The sequence below is a fragment of the Pteropus vampyrus genome, unplaced genomic scaffold, assembly GCF_000151845.1.
Source record: "Pteropus vampyrus isolate Shadow unplaced genomic scaffold, Pvam_2.0 Scaffold4, whole genome shotgun sequence".
NCBI classification, from domain to species: Eukaryota; Metazoa; Chordata; class Mammalia; order Chiroptera; family Pteropodidae; genus Pteropus; species Pteropus vampyrus.
Window position 1 is genome coordinate 19,755,755 of NW_011888785.1, and position 21,349 is coordinate 19,777,103.

The 21,349-nt window shown below is 37.4% G+C and overlaps 1 protein-coding gene across 4 annotated transcripts in view; it reads right to left on the minus strand.

Annotated features, from left to right (window-relative positions):
• CROT (carnitine O-octanoyltransferase) overlaps nucleotides 1-989 on the minus strand; it is a 42,762-nt gene extending 41,773 nt beyond the window's left edge. The window contains exons 1-2 of one of the 4 annotated variants that reach the window (XM_023533452.1): nucleotides 971-989; nucleotides 131-218 (exon numbers count right to left, since the gene is read on the minus strand). Coding sequence is in view for 1 of the 4 variants with exons in the window: in XM_011364197.2 (XP_011362499.1) it covers nucleotides 131-218; nucleotides 747-753 (95 nt within the window). In the remaining 3 variants the exon portion in view is untranslated. The other 3 variants (XM_011364208.2, XM_011364197.2, XM_011364217.2) reach the window with 3 other exon arrangements.
• Nucleotides 990-21,349: the final 20,360 nt, after the last annotated feature.

Consider the following 21,349-nt stretch of genomic DNA (forward strand, 5'->3'; position numbering starts at 1 on the left):
TATATGCGTTAAGAAAATGACGACGCCAGGTTTAATTATAGTGGGTTTCCTGGAAGCAGTAAACTCAGAGTGCAAAAGAGAATCAGGAACAGTAAATAAAAAAAAAAAAAAAAAATGATTGTTAACATACCAGTCCCAAGATGAATTGTTTAGGACTCCCGGGAGCCTGTTGCAACAATTCTGTTTTGAGATCACAGGGGTCTGAACTAGGCTGCTGACTGTGGAAAGGAAGAAACGAGCTTAAAAATTGCCTGGGGGCGGGGGCGGGGGCGGGGCGGGGGCGGGGCGGGATTAACAAAAACTGGTGAAAGGTGGAGGACAATCTACAGGTTGGGAAGCCCCAAGACTCAAACTTTTGGGAAATCACAGCAAATACGTGCAAAAACTCCATCTGCTAGAAAGCTGTATACAAATTTCGGTTGTCCGAAACTAGTTAATCCTAGTTTCGGACAACCGCACTCCCTTCCATTAGACAAGTCCACGGGATACAACGAATCTCCCGGTGGCCGGATATCTGATACCGGTGCCCTGTCGCAGGGAAACAATAAATTCTAAATCTTGGTCTAGAACAGGCGGCGCCGAGGGCGTCTAGAGCTCGGAGGCTCCTCGCACCAGTCCAAGGGCAGCTCTGCACACTCGAGAGACCAATAAGTGAAAGAAACCCAACCAAGCATCACGACCCGCCAGCCAAGCGGCCCAACGACAGGGGTACCTCTCCGACCCCAGTAGGCAAGATGTCTGTTAACCTGACATCCTTCCCAAGTCCTGGCGTCTCCGCCTTTCTACAAGACTAAACTCTCCCCCACCCGCGGCGGGTTACGGGAAGAAGAGCGCGCAGCCTCCGCGGCAGCTGGTCCTCACCCCACGCTGCGCCCACACCGCCGCAGCCGACAGTTCTGCGGGCCCACTCTCTTAAGGCGGCCGAGGAGCCGAGAATTGGACGGAAAGCCACGAGGGTCCCGCCCCGTACTCGAAGTCGGCGGCGCGCTGGGCCTGCGCGCTGTTCGGACCTGGCCCCGCCTCGCACAGGCTGCGGGCCTGGAAAAGGCTCGCGGGACGCCAGATCAAAGGTCGGAAATGTGCAGGGCAGCAGTTAAGTATTTGCTGCAGGTAGGCACAGCGCCCAGGCCCGGGACGCGGCTGCCCTCCGCACACTCGGGTACTAACCCTCCCGGATGGTTGCAGGAACGATGGCACAGACCCATTTTCACCCAACTTATGCAAGCCTGGACGCCCTATTTCCCTTCCTCTTCTAGCCCCACTTCTGGTTTACCAGCCGCTCCTCCCCTCCCAGTGCGATCTTTTTCGCAGCCCGGAATCAAGGAGTTATTCCAATGGCTTTTAAAGAAATCTTGTTCACCCTATGTCCTGGCAATAAAACTGATCACACTGACACCGACTTGACCTCTCTTTTACTTCATCCAGAGGCTGAGGTTTGCCCAGCGTATACATGCTGCGGCATTCATTCTGCACCATCCCAGGCCTTACTACCCTTCTACAAGTCTTCAAGCTGTACAAGGTCCTTGAAGCCTGTCGGGATGTTCGCACTGCCAGTTTGGGGTTGTTCTCATGTTTTACTACAACGCCAAGAAATGGAGTTTTTAACCAGAGTGGAGCTAGGCAAGTTCTAGAGGTAGATCATAATGTAGTTAATTTAGTTTCACAGGTTAATCTATTTTACATTTACCTCCTGAAATTAAATGTACTGTTTCACTGTAAATGCACTATTTTTGTGTGTGTGAAAGAAAATACCGATAATTTACAGTGGCTCTGAATTAGATGTCAAATATAAAGAACTGGATTTCAAATTAACTTGTCATTATAGGTCCTAATCCTTTATCTGTCTTTTCCTAACTTCCTTAGTAGTAAAATTTGACCTGAATGGAACTGAGGCTATATATAACTGAATAGTCACCTGACGTGAACATTCATAAGTTTTCTACAGAAATATTAATATTTTGATTACAGTGCAGCTCCAGCCCTTGCTGGAGGTGTTGCATAATATATGGCAAACACACCTTTCTAGTAAAAGTTCTGAATTCTTAAAAATATCAGGCCAAAAGTGTTTCAGATAAGGGATTGTAAACTTGGATTAGTAACATCTGAAGTGATAAAGAACTTTTCTCTCAGTATATAAGCGATGTGTTGTGGATAATGTTAAAATTGCTTAGTATTCTTAAACAGAATAATGAAGAGCTACTCAGAAACCTTCATTGTTCTTTTTTCTCCATCCTGGTGAATTCTGGCACCCCTTAAAAAGTTTATGCATGTTTAATGCCTGTTGGTAGCATATAATTTAGGGTCACTGAGCTTCCCTTTCTCCTTGTCTTGATATTTAAAGGGAAGTAAGATATTTTTGTAAAGATTTCTGGTTTCTTGGAAAAAGAAAAAATTGTGGAACTGAATGAAAATGAGTGGAACAGAGACTTGAGGGGAGAAAAGATAATCTTTTAAAATATACTAATACAGAAATGTACCAATAATCCCAAGAAACATATTTATCAGTGATTTGTTTTTATTCAAAATGCATAATATATTTTTTAATGGCAGATTCCAAATTATGTTCTTTTCAGGTTAAATTTGAACTAGTCTGCATTTCTTAGAGTAAGGTGTGAGATTCTGGCTAGTGAAGGTGTTTCAGGCACATAAGGTATATTGATAACAAGAAGTCCCAAGATTAAAAATTATGAGTCAAAATATTTTTCTTGAGAATAAGTTGTAAGTACTGCAAGTGATAGTAAGTTTTTTTAAGTTGCCATAAAAGCTCTTTCATTTTTAGTCCAATGTAGCTCTTTCTCAGTATACCACGAATAGAAAAAGCTCTTGTAGGTGGATCTGGACAAGTTCCACCATGAACAATATAAAAATACTAGAGGTTTACATTTTGATTTGCATAGCTAGTTTACGACTAAGACTTGTAACTAAGAAATAAGGAGGTGGAATATAATGTACGGGACAGATCTTTAACCTACTTTCATTCTGATGTGTAAAATGAACATACTGAAGAAATAATTATGTGATCTCTTATTTTTAATGGCAGAAAGTGGGCAGTAGAGGGGTGGTCATTTTAGGAAGCAGCCAAAGCAAATTAAAGTATGCCAGGTACAACCTGACATTAAAAATGAGCTCCACTACCAACAGCAGATGAATATACAAAGGGTGACTTTTCAGCACTAATCATTTATTTGCCTTCGATGATATATACAATACATAAAAATTTATCCCCGATATCCTAGGGAAGAATTAAGACAACTATGTTTTTATATTTCAGAAAAATATTTTATTACTACACAGAACAAAGCATTTTTTAAAAAATTTAACAGCGTTATCGAGATACAACTTACCTGCCATCAGGTTGACCCATTTAAAGTATCAATGGCTTTTACTGTATTCACAGGGTTATACAGTCACCATAACATAATTTTAGAATATTTTAATCATCCCCAAAAGAAACACCATACCCATTAGCAATCACTCCTCACCCACCCCTACCCCTACCTCCCAGACCTATGCAGTCATTAATCTACTTTTTGTCTGTAGATTTGCCAATTCTGGACACTTCATACAATAGAATTATTCAATATGTGGTCTTTTGTGACTGGCTTCTTTCACTTAGCATAATATTTTTAAGATTCACCCATGTTGTAGCATATATCAGTATTTTATTCCTTTTTATGGCTGAATATTATCACATTATATGGATATACATTTTGTTTATTCATGAGTTGATGGACATTTGGACTGTTTCTATTTTTTATAAATTACACTGCTATAAACATTCATGTACAAGTTTTTGTGTGAACATGTTTTTAATTATCTTGGGTATATACCTAAGAATAGAATTGTTGGGATATACGGTAACTCTACGTTTAACATTTTTAAAAACTGCCGAACTACTTCCCAAGTGGCTTCCCATTTTATATTCCCACCAGCAATGTTATACATTCGAAACCTTCATAGGGTTCTGATTTCTTCACAGCCTAATAGCGATAACAATATAACAATAACACTTGTTATTTTTGTCCATCTTTTTTATTATAGCCATCCTAATAGATAGGAAATGTTAGCTCATTGTGGTCTTACTTGCATAACTGTGAAGACAATGACGTTGAGCATCTTTCCTATGCTAATTGGCCACTTGTATATCTTCTTTGGAGAAATGTCTGTTCAGATTCTTTACACCTTTTCTAATTGGGTTAATTTTCTTTTTGTTATTGAGTTGTAAGAGTTCTTTATATATTCTGCATACAAATTCCTTATCAAATATATGATTTGCAAATATTTTTTTCCCTTCCTATGAGTTGTCTTTTCACTTTCTTGATAATATCCTTCGAAGTACTAATGTTTTTAATTTTAATGATGGCCTACTAATCAATCTTGTCTTTTATCATGTGATTTTGATGTGCCTAAAATCATTTCCTAAGCTAAGATCATAAAGACTTACTCTTGTGTTTTCCTCTAAGAGTTTTATAGTTTTTGCTCTTATACTTATGCCTATGAGCCACTTTAACTTATATTTTATATGTAGCGTGAAGTCGGAGGTCCAAATTCATTCTTTTGCTTGTGGAAATCCAGTGGTGCAAGTGCCATTTGTTGAAAAGACTATTCTTTCCCCCTTGAACTGACTGGGCCCCTTTGTTAAAAGTCAGTGGACTGTAAATGAAAAGGCTTATTTCTGCACTCTCAATTCTATTTGATTCATCCTTATGTCTGTCCTAGCCAGTTCCATGCGGTCTTGATTACTGTTTGGTTTTTGTTTTGTTTTTGTTTTTTGCCATCTGGACGTCTGAGTCCTCCAACTGTGTTTTAATTTTTCAAGATCCTTTTGGTTATTTTGGATCTCTTGCATTTCAAAGGACACAACACTTTGCAACATAGCTAGAAACAGCAGAGTACAGTGTTTCATTTAGTTCATAAATATTGACTTTTCATACACATGATTCTGAGAAACCAACCTAATCTAGTTAGTGAACTGGAAGTATATGTTCTTAGGTCTTTTCATTATCATGAAGCTACATCTTCAATTACACAGTTATGACGAGGAAAAAAAGTATTTACAAATGTAAAGTTCAATATGAATATTTATTAATAACATTAGGTTTATAATCTTCACATTGCATAATACTTAAGTGAATGTGTATCTGGAGATTTTTCCAAAATGTGGCATCCAAGAAAATAAATGATGTACATGTAGCCTCAAAAGGAAACCAGTATTATTCAGTTTTATTTAAAATAACTACTCTATAGTTTACAAAAAAGCTATGATGTTTCTGGTGAAACATCAGTGGGAGCTAATCAACAGGCCATCTGTTCCTAGGCAAATTATCAAAAATCTAACTTTGAAAAATCATCAGAGAAAATAGTCAACCAAGGAGTTCTGGGTGATCAACCTGGCATTTAACCCGACCTTTTTAATTTTAGGAATATTTTTCAATTTTTAATTGTGTTAGATAATTAACAATGAAATGTACCATTAACAATATAAAAATTTTCAATTTATCCATCAGCATTCTGTGCTAAGGGAAAAATATTAGATTTTGAAGGTGACTTATAATTTGTTACCTTTGTAACACACTGAATATTTTGTCTTTTTAAAATTTACATTTCATATTAGTTTATGCCTCATATTCTGATACACATCTTATAATGTACTTTACCTATTAAAAATACATGTACGTTTTAAGTATATCGGTGTTCATTATTTAAAATATTTCTGAGTACTTAACCATTATTCTGCTTTTTTTGTAATCTTTAGATATCAGAAAAGATATCACAAATCAAACAGAAAATATTATGGGTTTATACAAAAGGGAAAGTGTTATGTTATTCAGTGTTATTTCATCATGGTGCATTTAACAATTTGCAACTCTTCTGAGCTCCAGGTTTTTGTTTTGTTTTGGTTTTTGCCTATCATGCTTGTGGCTTAAATTAAATTCTAACACTTAAAATTTCCAAGTACTTTTTAAGGGTTTTTATATCTGCCATGAGATCAGATGAAGTCACCCCTTATGTCACACATTCTTGTGATTATGGAACTTAAAAAAACGGGAAGCAGAAATAATTCGAATTTACCTTTAGTATATACCAAGAGAATTGATAATTATAAAGATCTGAAAAGTCACATGGTCTGAATACCCTCTGTAATGTAGAAATACAAAATTATGTTCTACATAGTCTTAGAATCAAGCATCACTTATCGTGGTTTTATTCTTGACAATCCTTATAAAGCAGCAGCACACAAAGGATGGTTTGTTGTTTGTACTGCCATCCTTAATATCAAGACGCTGAAGGAGGATTTTCATTTCAGCTCCAAAGACTACACTTGTCTTTTTCTCCCTTATAATAGCATACTTTTTCTACCATATCAAGTTCCTCTAAACATATAATTAAAATATAAGGGATTTGGGATACACATTGCAGTAAGATCTCAATTGTAGTGAAGTTAATTAAACACAAATCCCTTTCATTCTCCTTTCAGTCACTATTTACTTTTCTAACACAAACTCATAACGTTACTATGCTTCTTTGAAGAGGTATTTTTTTTTTTTATTACAGCCTGGTGGAACCATTTATTCCTTGTTGAAACTTAACAACCATTGATTTCCCCTAAATCAATATTCCCTGCCTAGCTTTACTTTAGTTATATATTTAAAATGTCTCATCTCGTCTAGCATGTTTGTAGTGTCTTTTAAGCTTTCTCTCTTTCTTAATTCACAGGACCTCTAAAACCGTCTGTGGATTTTTTTGTTGTTGTTGTTTGGTTGGTTGGTTTTTATTTCTTTGTTTTGTTTACTTCTGGGCATATCAACTCACGGGAGCCTAAAGCACTTAGGATACACACTGGGGTGCAGCGAGGCTCTTCTAACATGTCTCAGAAACACTAAGTTGACGTTGAGTGGTCTTGAAGCATTCAGCGGACATGTTCCATAAATATTTTGTGTTTACAAATCTGGATCCCAACACAAAGTTTATATGAGGCTGCAAAAGAATATACAGTTATCCAATGAAATTCCAGGGAATAAAGAGTAATGAGTTTTTTTAGAGAACGCCAGTATCCACAGCTCTCCCTGCATCTCCCTACCTGGTTCTTGGGTTCTTCCCCACAGTAACTCATTTCTGTCTCCTGGAGTCTTGAATTCTTCACATAAACTAAGGCGAGGAAAATTCCTTTTTCTTTTAGTTTAACTGGGACAAACTTAAATTTTCAAAAGAAAAAAAAAATTAGAAATTTGAAGACAAAATGTGTAGAAGTGGTAATGTAGAATACAAACATCCTGACAACTAAAATCTAGCCATAAATCGGCTTAACTGGTGTTGTTGGGTACCTGTCTCAGCAGTCTAAAGCAGTAATTCTCAAGAGATGATTTAGCACACCATGGGACAGTTGGCAATGTCTGGAAGCATTTTTGATGATCACACCTGGAAGTGGGGATGTTATTGACATTTGTTGAGCAGAAACCAAAGGTCCTCCTAAACTTCCCCCACAGGACAGCTCCCTATAAAAAGAACTATCCTGCCCAAAATGTCAATAGTGCTGAGGCTGAGAAACCCTGGTCTAAGTAGATGTGTGAGAAGAATGAGGTGCAACCATGCTCTTTGGCCTTCTAGCCCAAAGATATTTTGCTTGGTGCTGTTACATACTTGGAGCTCTATTAGAGTCCAGGAACAGGACGTGGTTCCATAGTGTAGCAGTTAGCATGTCTGCTTTAGATGCAGAGGTGCTGGGCTCACCCCCAGTGGAGCTTTGGTCCATGGCCTTTGGCCATGCCACCCTGAAAGAGCCCAATGTCTGATCTCAGAAGCTAAGCAGGGTCAGGCCTGGTTAATACTTGGATGGGAGATGACCTAGGAAGACCAGGTGCTGTAGGCATAAATAATAATAAATAATAAAAGGGGAAAAAAAGACCAGGATCATAATCTTAAAAATCTATTCTAATTCTATGAAACCATTCATTTTTCCTATTGAGAATTCCAACTCAAATAATGTTCTGTGCAGAGAAAACAAACCAAATACCTAATAAATGATTAAATTTGATTAACTTAGGTGGCATTCTCTATTTGATAACTTAGGTGCCCCTAAGAGAAAAACATTGCAGACTTCCATCACTAGTTTTTAAATATCAATAATGTAAACGTTCCCTTACAGAGATCATTAACAAATATTTAGCACCTACTGAATTTCTAATATTCTGCAAAGAACTATAGAGGATTTTTTAAAAGTATCATCTTCATTAGTTTTATATTAACATTTTGCCTTCAGCTTATATTGGAGGCCCTCTCAGGAAGCAACCACATGAAATTTGAAGTATGCTGTATGAATGTTAAGGATTAGTTCATTGCATCACTTACAATGTCTCCTATAATGTCCCACATTAAAACTTTCTTTTAGAGTTAAGTTCAGGGAAAGTTTGGGAATGGCTCTTCTTTACTGATAATAAGACTTAACGACTTGTTGGATTTCCTTTAAGCTACAGCTGCCAGGAAATTCAGCGAAATTTTAATCACACGAACAGTGTCTTTTGTCCTACCTTTATTTATTTATTTTATTGTTGTTGTTGTCAAAATCAATTTCAAATCCTGTCTAATAAGAGGGAAGGGTGGGAAAGGAGGCAGAACCAAGAAGTAGAGAAAAGTGTATGCAATTAAAGAGTACAGAAAGAAATGTACATGCAAAAATAACTGGAGAATATGATGTGTCTTTTAAAAATTGAGTGCTAGGGAATGTTGTATAGTTCATAAACATACCAGACTGCTGCAGAACACACACACAATTTTAAAGCTGGAAATCAAATAGAACCTCCCATTTTGAAAATAAGAGACAGAGGAACCAAGGGGTTCATTTCCCCCACTTCCAGGAGGGTCTAGAAGGCAAATTTCCTTACTCTTGGCTCTTTCGGCTGCACCACGTTGCCTTCCAAGATTTCTCTTGGCAAGAGAAAGCCATCGTAGGTTTATAAGCTAGAGAGTGTTTTAGAAAGTGTAGCAGAGTGTAGGATAAGCTGTGAAGAGATAGAACCAAAGAAGAGTCTTTAATTTTCAAGCAGGAATTCATTACTGAAGGAAAAGAAAAGAATTTGCTGCTCAGGAAGCTCTCTGAGTACCCTGCTGAAGTTATTGCTATAGATTCTGCATTGTAAATGGCAAGGTCAAAATACTGAAGTCCCTATTTATCAGGACTGGGATCTTTCTAGGAATGTTATGAATGTTCCATTTCAGCTACATCTGTGTCCTTTGAGCTGTCTCACCTGACCTGGTTTTGATTGCTTGATTACTTCATATTCAGAAGTCAGGCAAATTAGATATTAATAATATAGTTTTACACAAAGGTAAAGTAAAGGTATTCTTGGGAGCAACCTCAACCTCAACCTCCAATATATTTAGTAGAAGATTCTCTTAAGTAGCAATGTTTCCAATGTATGGAATATGCAATTCTATATCCTCACCACTTTTTAGGAAAATAAAAGACACTGAAAATGCCTTTTCTCACATTTTGGAAAATGAGTTTTATGAATGAGTTTGAATACTATGAATTTAATGCTTATGTTACTACTTGATACAAAATATTTTTGAAGAAACATGCAATCTAATCAGGCACCAGAAGAAAATAAGGGCTCTTCCTCAATGACAGCTTTTCAGCTGAGAAATAGAAACTTGACAACTTGAAGTTTTTATGGCAAAATTTCAAATGACCTACTCTCAGGTGAATAAAAATAAAATAGTTTGAAGCACTAAGATTAAAGATATGCTATCATATTAATGTTTACAAATGTATCAACTTTTATTTAACATTTTATTCTTGCTTTGCTGAAGAAACTACATTTCATATAAAGTACTGAGAATGCCTGAGGTGTTTCCTGTGTCTCTTCTGGGTTTTGAGACTTATCTTGGTACACGAAACTTTAGGGATATCATTTTTCCAGATAGAATTTTGCAGATAAGACTATAATATTCTTGAATAAACAATGAACCTTTATAAATAGATTTCAGAATAACCTTGGAGAACCTCAGGATTCCATAGTAGGACCGTTGCAAATCAGATAATGTGGGATGAGGCAAAGAAATATAGTCAGAGCACTTGTGAAATCTACTTCTGCTAACAGACATGTTCTCAGGCTAATCATTTAAACCCTAGGTAAGCCCCAGCATTCTCTGGGAAATAAAATGGTTGCTCTCTGAGCTCCATGGTCTCTACCTACTTTGTAGTTCTGAGTAACTTCCAATAAGCTTTGCAAGGTGTCTCAAAACAAGGCTCATTGTAACCAGATCCTTGCTGGGCAGAAATCCCATGGGAAGTTGGAGTGGTCATGGTGTGTATGATTTACATACAATCCACCACATGAAACTTGTATTATTCCTTCCAAAACAAAATGGATCTCACCATCTCTTGGGGCTGCTATTCCTTCTTTTCTTACACACAAACTCCTGTAGGAAACCCTTCTTAGTGTTCCCCTTCTTGTTCTCATCTCTTCACCAGCAGCCCAGGCTGATTTCTCATAGATCTTTCCCACTGCTCTTGTTTTAATCACTATAGACCATTCTCAGCTACAATTTCACCCTGAAAGCCTATGCTGCTGAAGTTGGTTACCTGGGACAGTTGGTGTGATTGAGCAATTTGATACACTTGTTAAAACTGGCGGCCTTCTACTGTAACTTTCTTGTTAGCATTTCAAGTACTTTGAACTTTAGAGTACATAAAGTTTGTTTCATTTGCTTGTTTCATAAAAATTGACATGTGATTAGCTGAAGAGGTAAAGGCTATATAAATATTTATTGAAGCACTGCTCCATACCCAGTGTTATGTTCAATACAGATACAAATCAACATGTCAGTTCTGTATTTTCCAGTTTTTTGTTTTCACTAGCATTCTTTGTTTATTTTTATGGTGAAGCATGTGTATTGTGAAAAATAATCATAGGCTGCCAAATGTGTAACTTATACAAAAAATGCATTTGACATTCTGCTTTTATAAATGTAAATATTTTGTATCTTTTCATTACTTATACAATTCTTCTGGACTTAGTGCTATTCTTTGCCTTAATATTTGCTTTTAAATAAAAATTCAGCATAGGGCATATATCATTTTATTAGACACTCTGCATGTCTGTAACACAATGCCAAGCCAAAGTGGATGCTGCTTGAATTTTTATGTGTAAAAAAAAAAAAAAAACCTGGATAAAAGCTGTTATCTCTGAATTGTGAGAATTTAGATTATTTTTATTTCTTTACGGTCTTCTGCATTTTCCAGATGGCCTAATATAAGTAATTTTATATGTATATAAATATATGTATATATATGTTTACACATGTATATGCATATAAACATATACATGTATTTTTGTGTATATCTATATCCACATACATATATGAACTTCAGGATATCATATAGTCCTGTATTCTACCTTCAGAAAGATTATGTGCTATTATCCTTATATGAGGTCAATCATCAGAAGCCCAGAAATAGTAAGTTAATACTAAATAATATAATTTAGAATTATACAAGTAGGAAATGATGCAGGAGGAATCAGAACTAAGATTTTTCTAACTACTAGTTTTGTATTTTTCCTATTAAAATCAACATGACAGATGGAAGTGTGCTTTCCCCCAGCAGTGTGTGTATGTGTGTATATGTGTTCGTGTGTGTGTGTGTGTGTGTGTGTGTGTGTGTGTTTCTTACTTTATGTTAAATCTCTGGTTATTTCAGAACTTAAAAAAGAAATATGCTACCCAAGTTTTTGTGTGTATGTCTACAGTCCTTAATCAATTGGAAAAGGTCTGTCTTTCTTATATCTAAGAGTATCTTACACAATAAAATGCATGTATAACACTCAATAATAATACTTTAAAAATAGAACAAAACATTAACAATGATTGACTCTGAATTATAGGTTAATGTTTTTCTTCTCATTTACATTTTTGTGTTTTTCTTATTTCCTATGACTATTTCATAGTTTACCATTAATTGAAACTAATTTCTGTATTTAACAAAGGAGATTAATATTCTTGAGTTCATTTTTTATTTCTCAGAGAGGAAATTTAATTTAAATAAGATAAATATATATTCATGGTAAATATTTAACATTATAATTTGTTGCTTGAAATTTTTTTCTAACACAGACATCTTTTTTTGATAATTTTTATTTTTTCAATTACGGTTGACATAATATTATATTAGTTTCAGCTGTACAACATAGTGATGAAACATTTATATAACTTACAGAGTGATCACCCTGATAAATCTAGTACCCATCTGACACCATACATAGTTATCATATTATGGACTATATTCCTTATGTTATATTTTATATCCCTATGACTATTTTGTAACAACCAATTTGTACTTCTTAATTTCTTCCCCTTTTTCACTCCCTTAACCCCACTCCTGTCTGGCAACCACTAAAATGTTTTCTGTATTCATTAGATTCCACATATAAGTGAAGTCATATGGAATTTCTCTTTCTCTATCTGACTCACTCCACTCAGCAAAATACCCTTTGGGTCCATCCATGTTGTTGCAGGTGGCAAGATTTCATTTTTTTTTTTTTATGGTGGAGTAATATCCCATTGTGTATATGTGCCACCTCTTCTTTATCCATTCATTCATTGATGGACACCCATATCTTGACTATTGTAAATAATGCTGCAGCGAACATAGGGATGCATATGTCTTTCTGAATTAGTGTTTTGGATTTCTTCTGACAAATTCCCAGAATTACTGGGTCCTTCTTTTTCTCTTGTTATAGCCATTGTTTTAAAGTCAATTTTGTCTGGTATAAGTATTGCCACCCCAGATTTTTGTTTATTTGTTTTCATTTACATGAAATATCTTTTTCCAGCCCTTTACTTTCAGTCTCTGCGTGTCTTTTGAAGTGAGTCTCTCGTAGGCAGCATATGTAAGGGTCTTGTTTTCTTATCCATTTAGCCACCCTATGTCTTTTGACTGGAGCATTTAATCCATTTACATTTAAAGTAATTGTTGCTAGGTATGTAGTTATTGCCATTTCATTATTCATATTTTAATTTTTTTTCTTCTTCTTAAAGAAGTCCCTTTAACATTTCTTGTAATACTGGTTTGATGGTGATGAACTCCTTTAACTTTTTCTTGTCTGTCCTTTGATTCTAAATAATAGCTTTGCTGAGTGGAGTAATCTTGGTTATAGGTCCTTGCTTTTCATCACTTTGAATATTTCATGCCAATCCCTCTGGCCTGCAAAGTTTTTGTTGAGAAATCAGCTGACAGTCTTAGCGGTGCTCCCTTGTAGGTAACTAATTGCTTTTCTCTTGCTGCTTTTAATATATTCTTTGTCTTTAAGCTTCGATATTTTAAGTATGATATGTCTTGGTGTGGGCTTCTTTAGGTTCATCTTGTTTGGGACTTTCTGAGCTTCCTAGGCTTGCACGTCTATTTCCTTCACCGGGTTACTAAAGTTTTTCATCATTATTTCTTCCAATAGATTTTCATTTCCTTGCTCTCACTCTTCTCTTTCTGGTATCCCTATAATGCAAATGTTGGTATACTTAACGTTGTCTCAGAGGCCCCTTAAAGTATCCTCATTTTTTAGATTTTTTTTTTCTTGTTGCTGTTGTAATTGAGTGTTTTCTGCTACTTTTCTAAATAACTGATTCATCTGCTTCATTTAATCTACTGCTGATTCCTCCTAAGGTATTCTTCATTTCAGTTATTGTATTCTTCATTTCTGACTGATTTCTTACGGTTTTTTATCTCCATTTTTATATTTTTAGCTCTTCGTTAAAGTTCTCACTGAGCTCATCTACTCTTCCCTTAAGTTCATTGATCATCCCTGTACCCAGTGTTTTGAACTCTGCATCTGGTAGATTGCTTGTCTCCATTTCGTTTAGTTCTTTTTCTGAAGCTTTGTTCTGCTCTTTCATTTGGGACATGTTTCTTTGTCTTCCCATTTTGATTGCCTCTCTATGTTTGTTTCTATGTATCAGGTAGAGCTGCTGTCTCCTGGTCTTAGTAAAGTGGTCTTATGTAGTAGATGTCCTGTGGGGCCCAATAAAGGAACAGTAGCCTCTGCCAGTGCTTCTGTCTGAGAGAAAGCTGCCCCTCCAGCCCTCGCCCTGAAGCCAAACAATTCAGTTCCTCCCAATATGTTTCTGGCATCCTTTGAGCTGCTTCCCAAGTGCCAGAGCCCAGAGTGAGTGAGTCTGTCAGCAAGTAAGTCTGTACATCAGACCCCGATAACCCTCTGCCCCAGTCAGCAACTATATCTGTCTATTTTCACATCCAAATCTTGTGGAGACTCCTCTTACCATCACTGGAACTCTGGGCTGGGGAGCCCGACACGGGGTCAGGCCCCCTTGTTCTTCTGGGGGGACCTCTGCAGCCAAGATATCCCTTCCAATTTTCAGTTGCCACACATGGATGTGGGACCTTCCCATTCCGCATCTCTATCCCTCCTAACAGTCTTGACATGCCCCTTCTGTATGTCCTTAGTTGTAGGACTTCTGGTAAGCTAGACTTCAGGAGATTTCCATGACAGTTGTTCTATAGTTGTCATGTTGATGAGGTCATGAGAGGAGGCAAACACAATGTTTATCTACTCTGCCATCTTGACCAGATCTATCACAGGCGCCTTTAGTAATATGTTAAAGGTTATGAAACCTCTCCTTAGAAAATATACATATAGAAACAAAATGTTGTAAAAATTTTCTGGAGGTTCACAGACCCCTGAAGCTCATTCATTTAAACCCTCTCACTATTGCTCAAAGGATGGGCTACAGTTTTCATCAGAATACTTGGGATGCTTGTTCAAGATGTAGACTCCCAGCCTTGCCCCAAACTTTCTGAGTTGGAGACAGGAATCTGTCTCTTTAGCAAGACAGTCCTTTCCTACTCTTCAGGCAAATGAAAATCACAGTAAGTGTGAAAATCTCAGGACCCAGATGTCCATTTTGAGTTAATTTTTGTATATCATGTAAGATAAAGGTTATACTTAATTTTTTTTCTTGTCAATATTCAGTTTTGCCCAAAAGACTATTTTTCCACATTGAGTAGTCTTGGCTCCCCTTGTCCAAATTTATTTCTGGTTTATTTCTGGGTTCTCCATTCTATTCTATTGGTATATGTCTCTTTATGCTAGTACCACACTGTTTTCATTAATGTAGCTTTGTAGTAAGTTTTGAAATCTGGAACTGTGAGTCCTCCAAATTTATTGGGTTTTTTTTTTTTCTGACTATTTTGGTATCCAGAGTCCCTTGAGATTCCATGTGAATTTGAGGATGAGTTTTTCTACTTCTGAAAAAATGTCATTGGAATTTTGATAGGAATTGCATTAAAACTATAGACCACTTTTGGCAGTATTGACATCTTAACAATATTAAGCCTCCCAATCCATGAACATTGGGTGCCTTTCCATTTATTTATGTCTTCTTTCATTTCTTTCAGTTATAAGATAAAAAAGTTTTGGGGGACCTCGTGTACAGCATGGTGACTTCAGTTAATAATACTGTATCTTAAACTTGAAATTTGCTGTGAGGATAGATTTTAAGTGTCCCTATCACACACACAGACACAGACACAGACACAGACACAGACACAGACACAGACACAGACACAGACACACACACACACACACAAGAGGTAATTGTGAGGTGATGGATATTTCAATTAACTTGGTTCTGATAATGATTCACAATGTATACTAATATTGAATCATCACATTGTACACCCTAACTATATATAATTTTTATTTGTCACATGGTATACCCTAAATATATGTAATTATATTTCAATAAAGTTGGAAATAAATAAATAAAATTGGTCATTCACAAACAGTTTTGCTGAACCTTTAGAATTCATATTGGAACAAATTTTCATTCCAAAAAGAAGCTAAAAATAAAGTCAGTCCACAGGGAGAGGCCACATACAAACCCTTCAACTGGCAGCCCAAAATAAGAAAATAGCCAGTATCCTCTGCCAGTTATTTGAATGAACCAACTTGACATTCAGCCCAATTGAGCCTACAGATGACTGTAGCCTCAGCTGATGTCTGACTGAACTTCTTAGAATTTAAACAAGAATTTCCTATCCAATCCGTCAATCTGTAGAACATTGAGACAAGACTAAATTATTCCAAGCTACAAAAAAAGAGGGGAAAGTGCAGTCAAGCCATTTTTCCAAAGGTGTTTCTAAAAGAATATAGAAATCCTATTTCTATTGAAACAGAGTTTTAAACCTAAATGTATACCAATATACTAAAGGACAATCATAACTTAATGATTACTCTTAAACGATCGATAGCATTTAATCTAAGGTGAACCTATAAAAAATAGTCTTGAAGTAAATTTTATTCTAAAAAAACAGGGAAAATGTTCACATGAATACAAAACTGAGCTGCCTTCATGGTTTAGTTTTAAAACAGAACTTAAAGGAGTTACCATTGGTAACCTGGTGAATCATGTGAGAGCAAAATTTCATTCTACATTTTATTCGGAAGGGTTGCTTCAGCAGACTTCACAAATGTAAATGAGAAATACTTCTCAAGGTATTTCTATTTTCACCTGAAAAAAATTGTTAAAGAGTAAACTATCTTCATTTCTCTCCTATGTGCCTCCCACGTACTCCACTGTTTCTAAACTGTCCATGCAAATGCCACTACTGACCTCTATCATAGGTGCCAAGGTCAGTGGACTTCAGTGACCCCTTTCCCTTCTCAGTCTTCATCTTTCTGTACCTCTGCAGTATGTGACACTGTTCACCATCTTTCCTCCAATCTTTCCGCCTGGACTTCCATGATGCCACTTTCTCCTCTGTTCTTCCTCTCCCATTGAACAGTCTCATTTCAGAGCCATTTTAAAGAACTCTTGACCCTTCTCTCTCCATCTTCATAGTCAACCACTCACAAATTCCCGTTAGTCAACATCTGTAATGTCCACTCCTCTCCATTCACTGCCATGGACCTGGTCCAAGCCCTTCACCTGTTTTATGCCCCTTCCTCATCCCTCCCCTGCACCACAACTTCTGTCCAACCATTGTTGGAACTATCTGTCTAAAACTCAAATCCGATCACCTTGGAGGGAAGGGGAAAGATAAATGATTCTCTAGTGATTCTAAAATAATGTTCAGGCTTTATAGTAGCCCTTAGCTGCTTTCACTCATCTGCCACCACTCTGCCTTATGCTCTGTGCTGTCTTCTAAGTCTGACAAAGTCCTACTTGTGCTTTAAAGCCAGATCAAATTTAACCTCTTCTACAATACTTTTTCTAGCTTGTCACCTTTCCTTGTTCCTCTCTTTCACTGTCCTTTGAGGACCTGAAATAAGTATGTACAGAGTTCCTTGGGAATATAGAGAGACCAAGAGGGAAGTGATGGGGTGTAAAATTTGCAGGCCTGGAGAGGGACTAGCTGCTGCTGGGCACTAACCATGGAGGCTACCTGCCAGCACCTATCGGGCTGACTCCAATGCAAGCACAAATCTCCTCCCCCTGGAAGGACCAAGTCTACACTCAACTTTGTTTTTGTTTGTTTTTTGAATTTGATAAGACCTGCATGTCTTCCAGACATGTCACTGTGTCTACACCAAGATCCTACATCTAGCCCACTGTCCACCTGCTCTCAATGCCTGGAGGGCCACTCTACCCATTTCCTGATGAGGAGGGAAGAGGGGGGTAAATTATAGACCCCAGTACTGGGCTTGCCGGCTGCTGGCTGCTGAGACAGACCCAGCAGAGTTTGATGGTATGAATACAAAAAGGAAGAGGAGCTGCCACTCATTAATATCTGATAGTATTAAGACTAATACAACCAGCAGCTACTTTGTGCCTTGCATTGCTGATATTTTACTTTATCATCTTGTATAATACTCTTAACACTCCTGGGCAGAAGATATCATCATTGTACAAGCTTAAGGAGGTAACTTGCCCAAAATCAGCCATCAGAAACAAAATTATTCCCTAGTTTGCTTTGCCCCAAATCCCATGACGTATAGCTTTGTCTACTGTCCCCAACTGCCAGGAAACTAAACCTAGAGGCAGTGGCTGCTGCTTCTGGCAGCTAGTCCAGCTTCAGCGGAAGCATAAGGAAAGTCAGGGATTTAAATGAGTGTCTCTCCACCTAGTCTTGCAGCCCCTACTTCTAAAAAGGTTACCTGAGCCAAAACAATCCCCACCTCTCTCACCAGTTTCCAAAGTGCCCCACTCTTTGCGAAAGGCTCTGTGTTGCTAGTGGGGCCCAGGATGAATGAATAGAGTCTTATTATTCAGATTTTTCCTCAGTGAACAAATACAATCCCTTTCGAGCAAGTTCTGAAGCTATTGTAACTCTTTGGCAATTAGAGTACAAGATGAAACTTGTCATGCCAAGGACTCCAGGAGGACCTAAGGACCTAAGTCCTTGACAAATTAGGAAATAAATCGTAAACATCGTATTAAGAGTAAAGGGATGTAATTAGATTCACCCTCTTATATAAGAAGTTCAAAACTTTTAATCATAAGAAAGCCATGAAGGGAGTGTTCACAGATAATTACTGATATTAACATAAAACTTCCTCGAATTTTAAGTGTATTTTGCAGAAGGGTTTAGGAATAAGTTTTTCAGCTTATGTATGTTTGCTGTTGTTTTTTTCTAATTCAAAAGTATCAGGGAATGAATTATAGGAAATGCTGGTGTAAGTCCTTACTACTCAAAATGTGGTCCAGAAACCAGTAGCACTAGTGACACCTGGAAGTTCAGTATACTCTCAGGCCTCACTCCAAAACTACTGAATCAGAATATACATTTTCACAAGATCTCCAGGTGATTTCTATGCAATAGACTGATAAGTGATAACAGCAGTTGAAGTTGGGAGCGATGTTTATTTTCTGGGGAGTGGCAGTGATGGGTGGAACCTAAAGTGATCTTCAAGAGGAAGAGTTTACCCTGGGAAAAGCAATTGGGCAAGCAGGGCCAGCAGGTGGACTTCCCATTGAGGAAATGGTTACATAAAATTATAAATATTTGTCATTTCAGTGATACTGTGGTTGGGAGAGAGCTATCAATTTGTCTTCTTAAACCCAGGTTGTTATCCAGTAAAAAACCTTCTCTAAAATATTTCAACCCCAAATTTGATGCATTTTCAGAAACCAGAGATAGGGATCTGTTATAGAAGTGATATTTTAAAAGAGCTCATAAATGAGCTTATGAGTGGAAAAAAGTGTAGAATTATGGAAAATATGGAGCCCTTTACTTAAATTCACTGTTCTGTGAATTAGAAATGATAATACTTACTGGTAGGTTGTAGTGATGTGCATGGTATATTTTTGAAGATGTTGGAATAATTATTAGAATCAGTATTCATTTCACACCAACATCAGCACAGCAGTTGCCTCGCTGACTGCCTACGTACTAAGCCAATGAGAACCTACATTTCCCAATATCTATATCTGGCTGTTAAAAGCAGCAGAGACTGACTTAGAACCTGAAGTTCTGGATTGTGCTTCAAAGCTTATTTGTGACCACATACAATGAGAGTGAAAGCAAATGAGCACAGAAGACTAAGGAGACTTCATTTATAAAAAGGACATTCGTCACCAGTCTTGTGGGGAATAATAACAAGGAAGGTTGTAAATTCCCATGATCCTCTTACTGGATGACTTACTAGGCCCAGGACCAACTCTAACCAACAATGCCACCAGTCTTCATTGTCCTGCCTGTTAAAGGAGACAGTTCAAAAAAAATTGGAGCAGGATTCAGCCCAGGCTCATTTCTTTTCAAAACTAGCTTATGTAGCTTAAGAGCTGGCTCTTCATTTCCCCCACCCCCACCCCTCCACCCCAAACTGCTCAGTTACTTTTTTGCTGCATAACAAACTAACCTACAGCTGGTGGCTTAATATAACACGTCATTATTTCTTATGATTCTGTGGTTTGACTAGAATCTTCTGCACAGTCCCATCTTCAGGTCAGTTTTAGTAATAGAGCTGATAGTTGATAGCCACTTATTTTTTTCTAGTGCTTTATTCCTCAGGTGTTCTGAATTTTAGAGACAAAGGTAATATAATTGACAAAAGACTGTGCTCCTGTAACTGACTTTACTGAAGAGCCATGAGTGACTAGAGCAAAATTTCTTGTAGGAGAAAACATAAAATTATATGTAATTATAACTGTTCCCACATTATTACAGATTTCTAAAAATTAGTTAAGCCCTTCCCTGGACACAATATTTTCCTGTCTTGGTGTCCACACCTTAAGAGTTTCGCAATACAAATCATATTTCATCCTTCAGGAAAAACCCTCAACAGAGCTAAAGTTTGATTCCCCATCTCCTCCCCAACAGCATCTTGCAGACAATTTGCCATAGAACAATTGTCCAAATCTTAACATAGGGTGAGGGGAGAAGCTCTATCAGGTTGGCCTCACGTGGGCTTTGACTTTCTTCTGTTCGCTGAGAATTCTTTACAGGCGTGAAATGAGGCTGCACCTCTTCACTCTTCCTGCAGGCTCCTAATGGATCTCTTTTCCTCTCCCACATACAGACCCTTCAGGGATAAACAATCGGAAATAGTGGAGTCTAAATCCGCATGAAGGGCGAGAACCATTTCCCTACGTATGACCTCATGAGAAAATCCCCTCCCTTCAGTGGACAAGGTTTCACTGTGCCGAGCAACCGGGTGGGCTCCTCTTCGTGCATTCTCAGCTTCCAGACCTTGCCAAGGAACCTATTAATATTTTCATGTTTAAAAAAATCAGACCCTCGATAGTGTCTTTTCAGCAAGAGTATAACCCTGGTGACTACCCTTTAGCAGTACAAAGTCCAAATAGAAGCACTGATTGTCTTTACCTAGGACCAAACCAAGTCCTTGGACTCTAGCCTCTATTAGTGGATGAGCAATGTAAACAAATTTACAGAATTCTTTCCTTCTGTCTAGAGCACACAAGAAGGGCTGGGTTGAGAGGTGTATTCTTTCCTCTGTGTGTGCAGCCTCTATGTAGTTTATGAAGGCCATTCACTGTGAAATTTTTCCTCTCAGGGGAAGAAAATATTCCCAGGCAACTAGATAGTAGTCAAACATGCCTTTAGAACCTGTTTCCCTCCCACCTCCATGTACTGTTGCTTTCACCACTTCAGACCACCTGGCAAAGGAGGTCAGATCACGTGACTCCAGTCTCCAAAACAGTTCCTTTAATGCCAGGCGTAGGAAGTAATTCTTAGCATTTAGACGGAATTATTCGTTGAGACTAAATTTCCTACAATGGCTTTATCCTGAAAGAAAACAAGGCATACATTCCTCCTTTTTTGAGAAAGCTCTTAGTGGCGTATAACAAATCATTTACTTAGGATCTTAAAATACCTGACTTTAAAAGAAATTAATTTTAAAAGTACTTCAAGAAGTAAATCTAAAAACCTGAT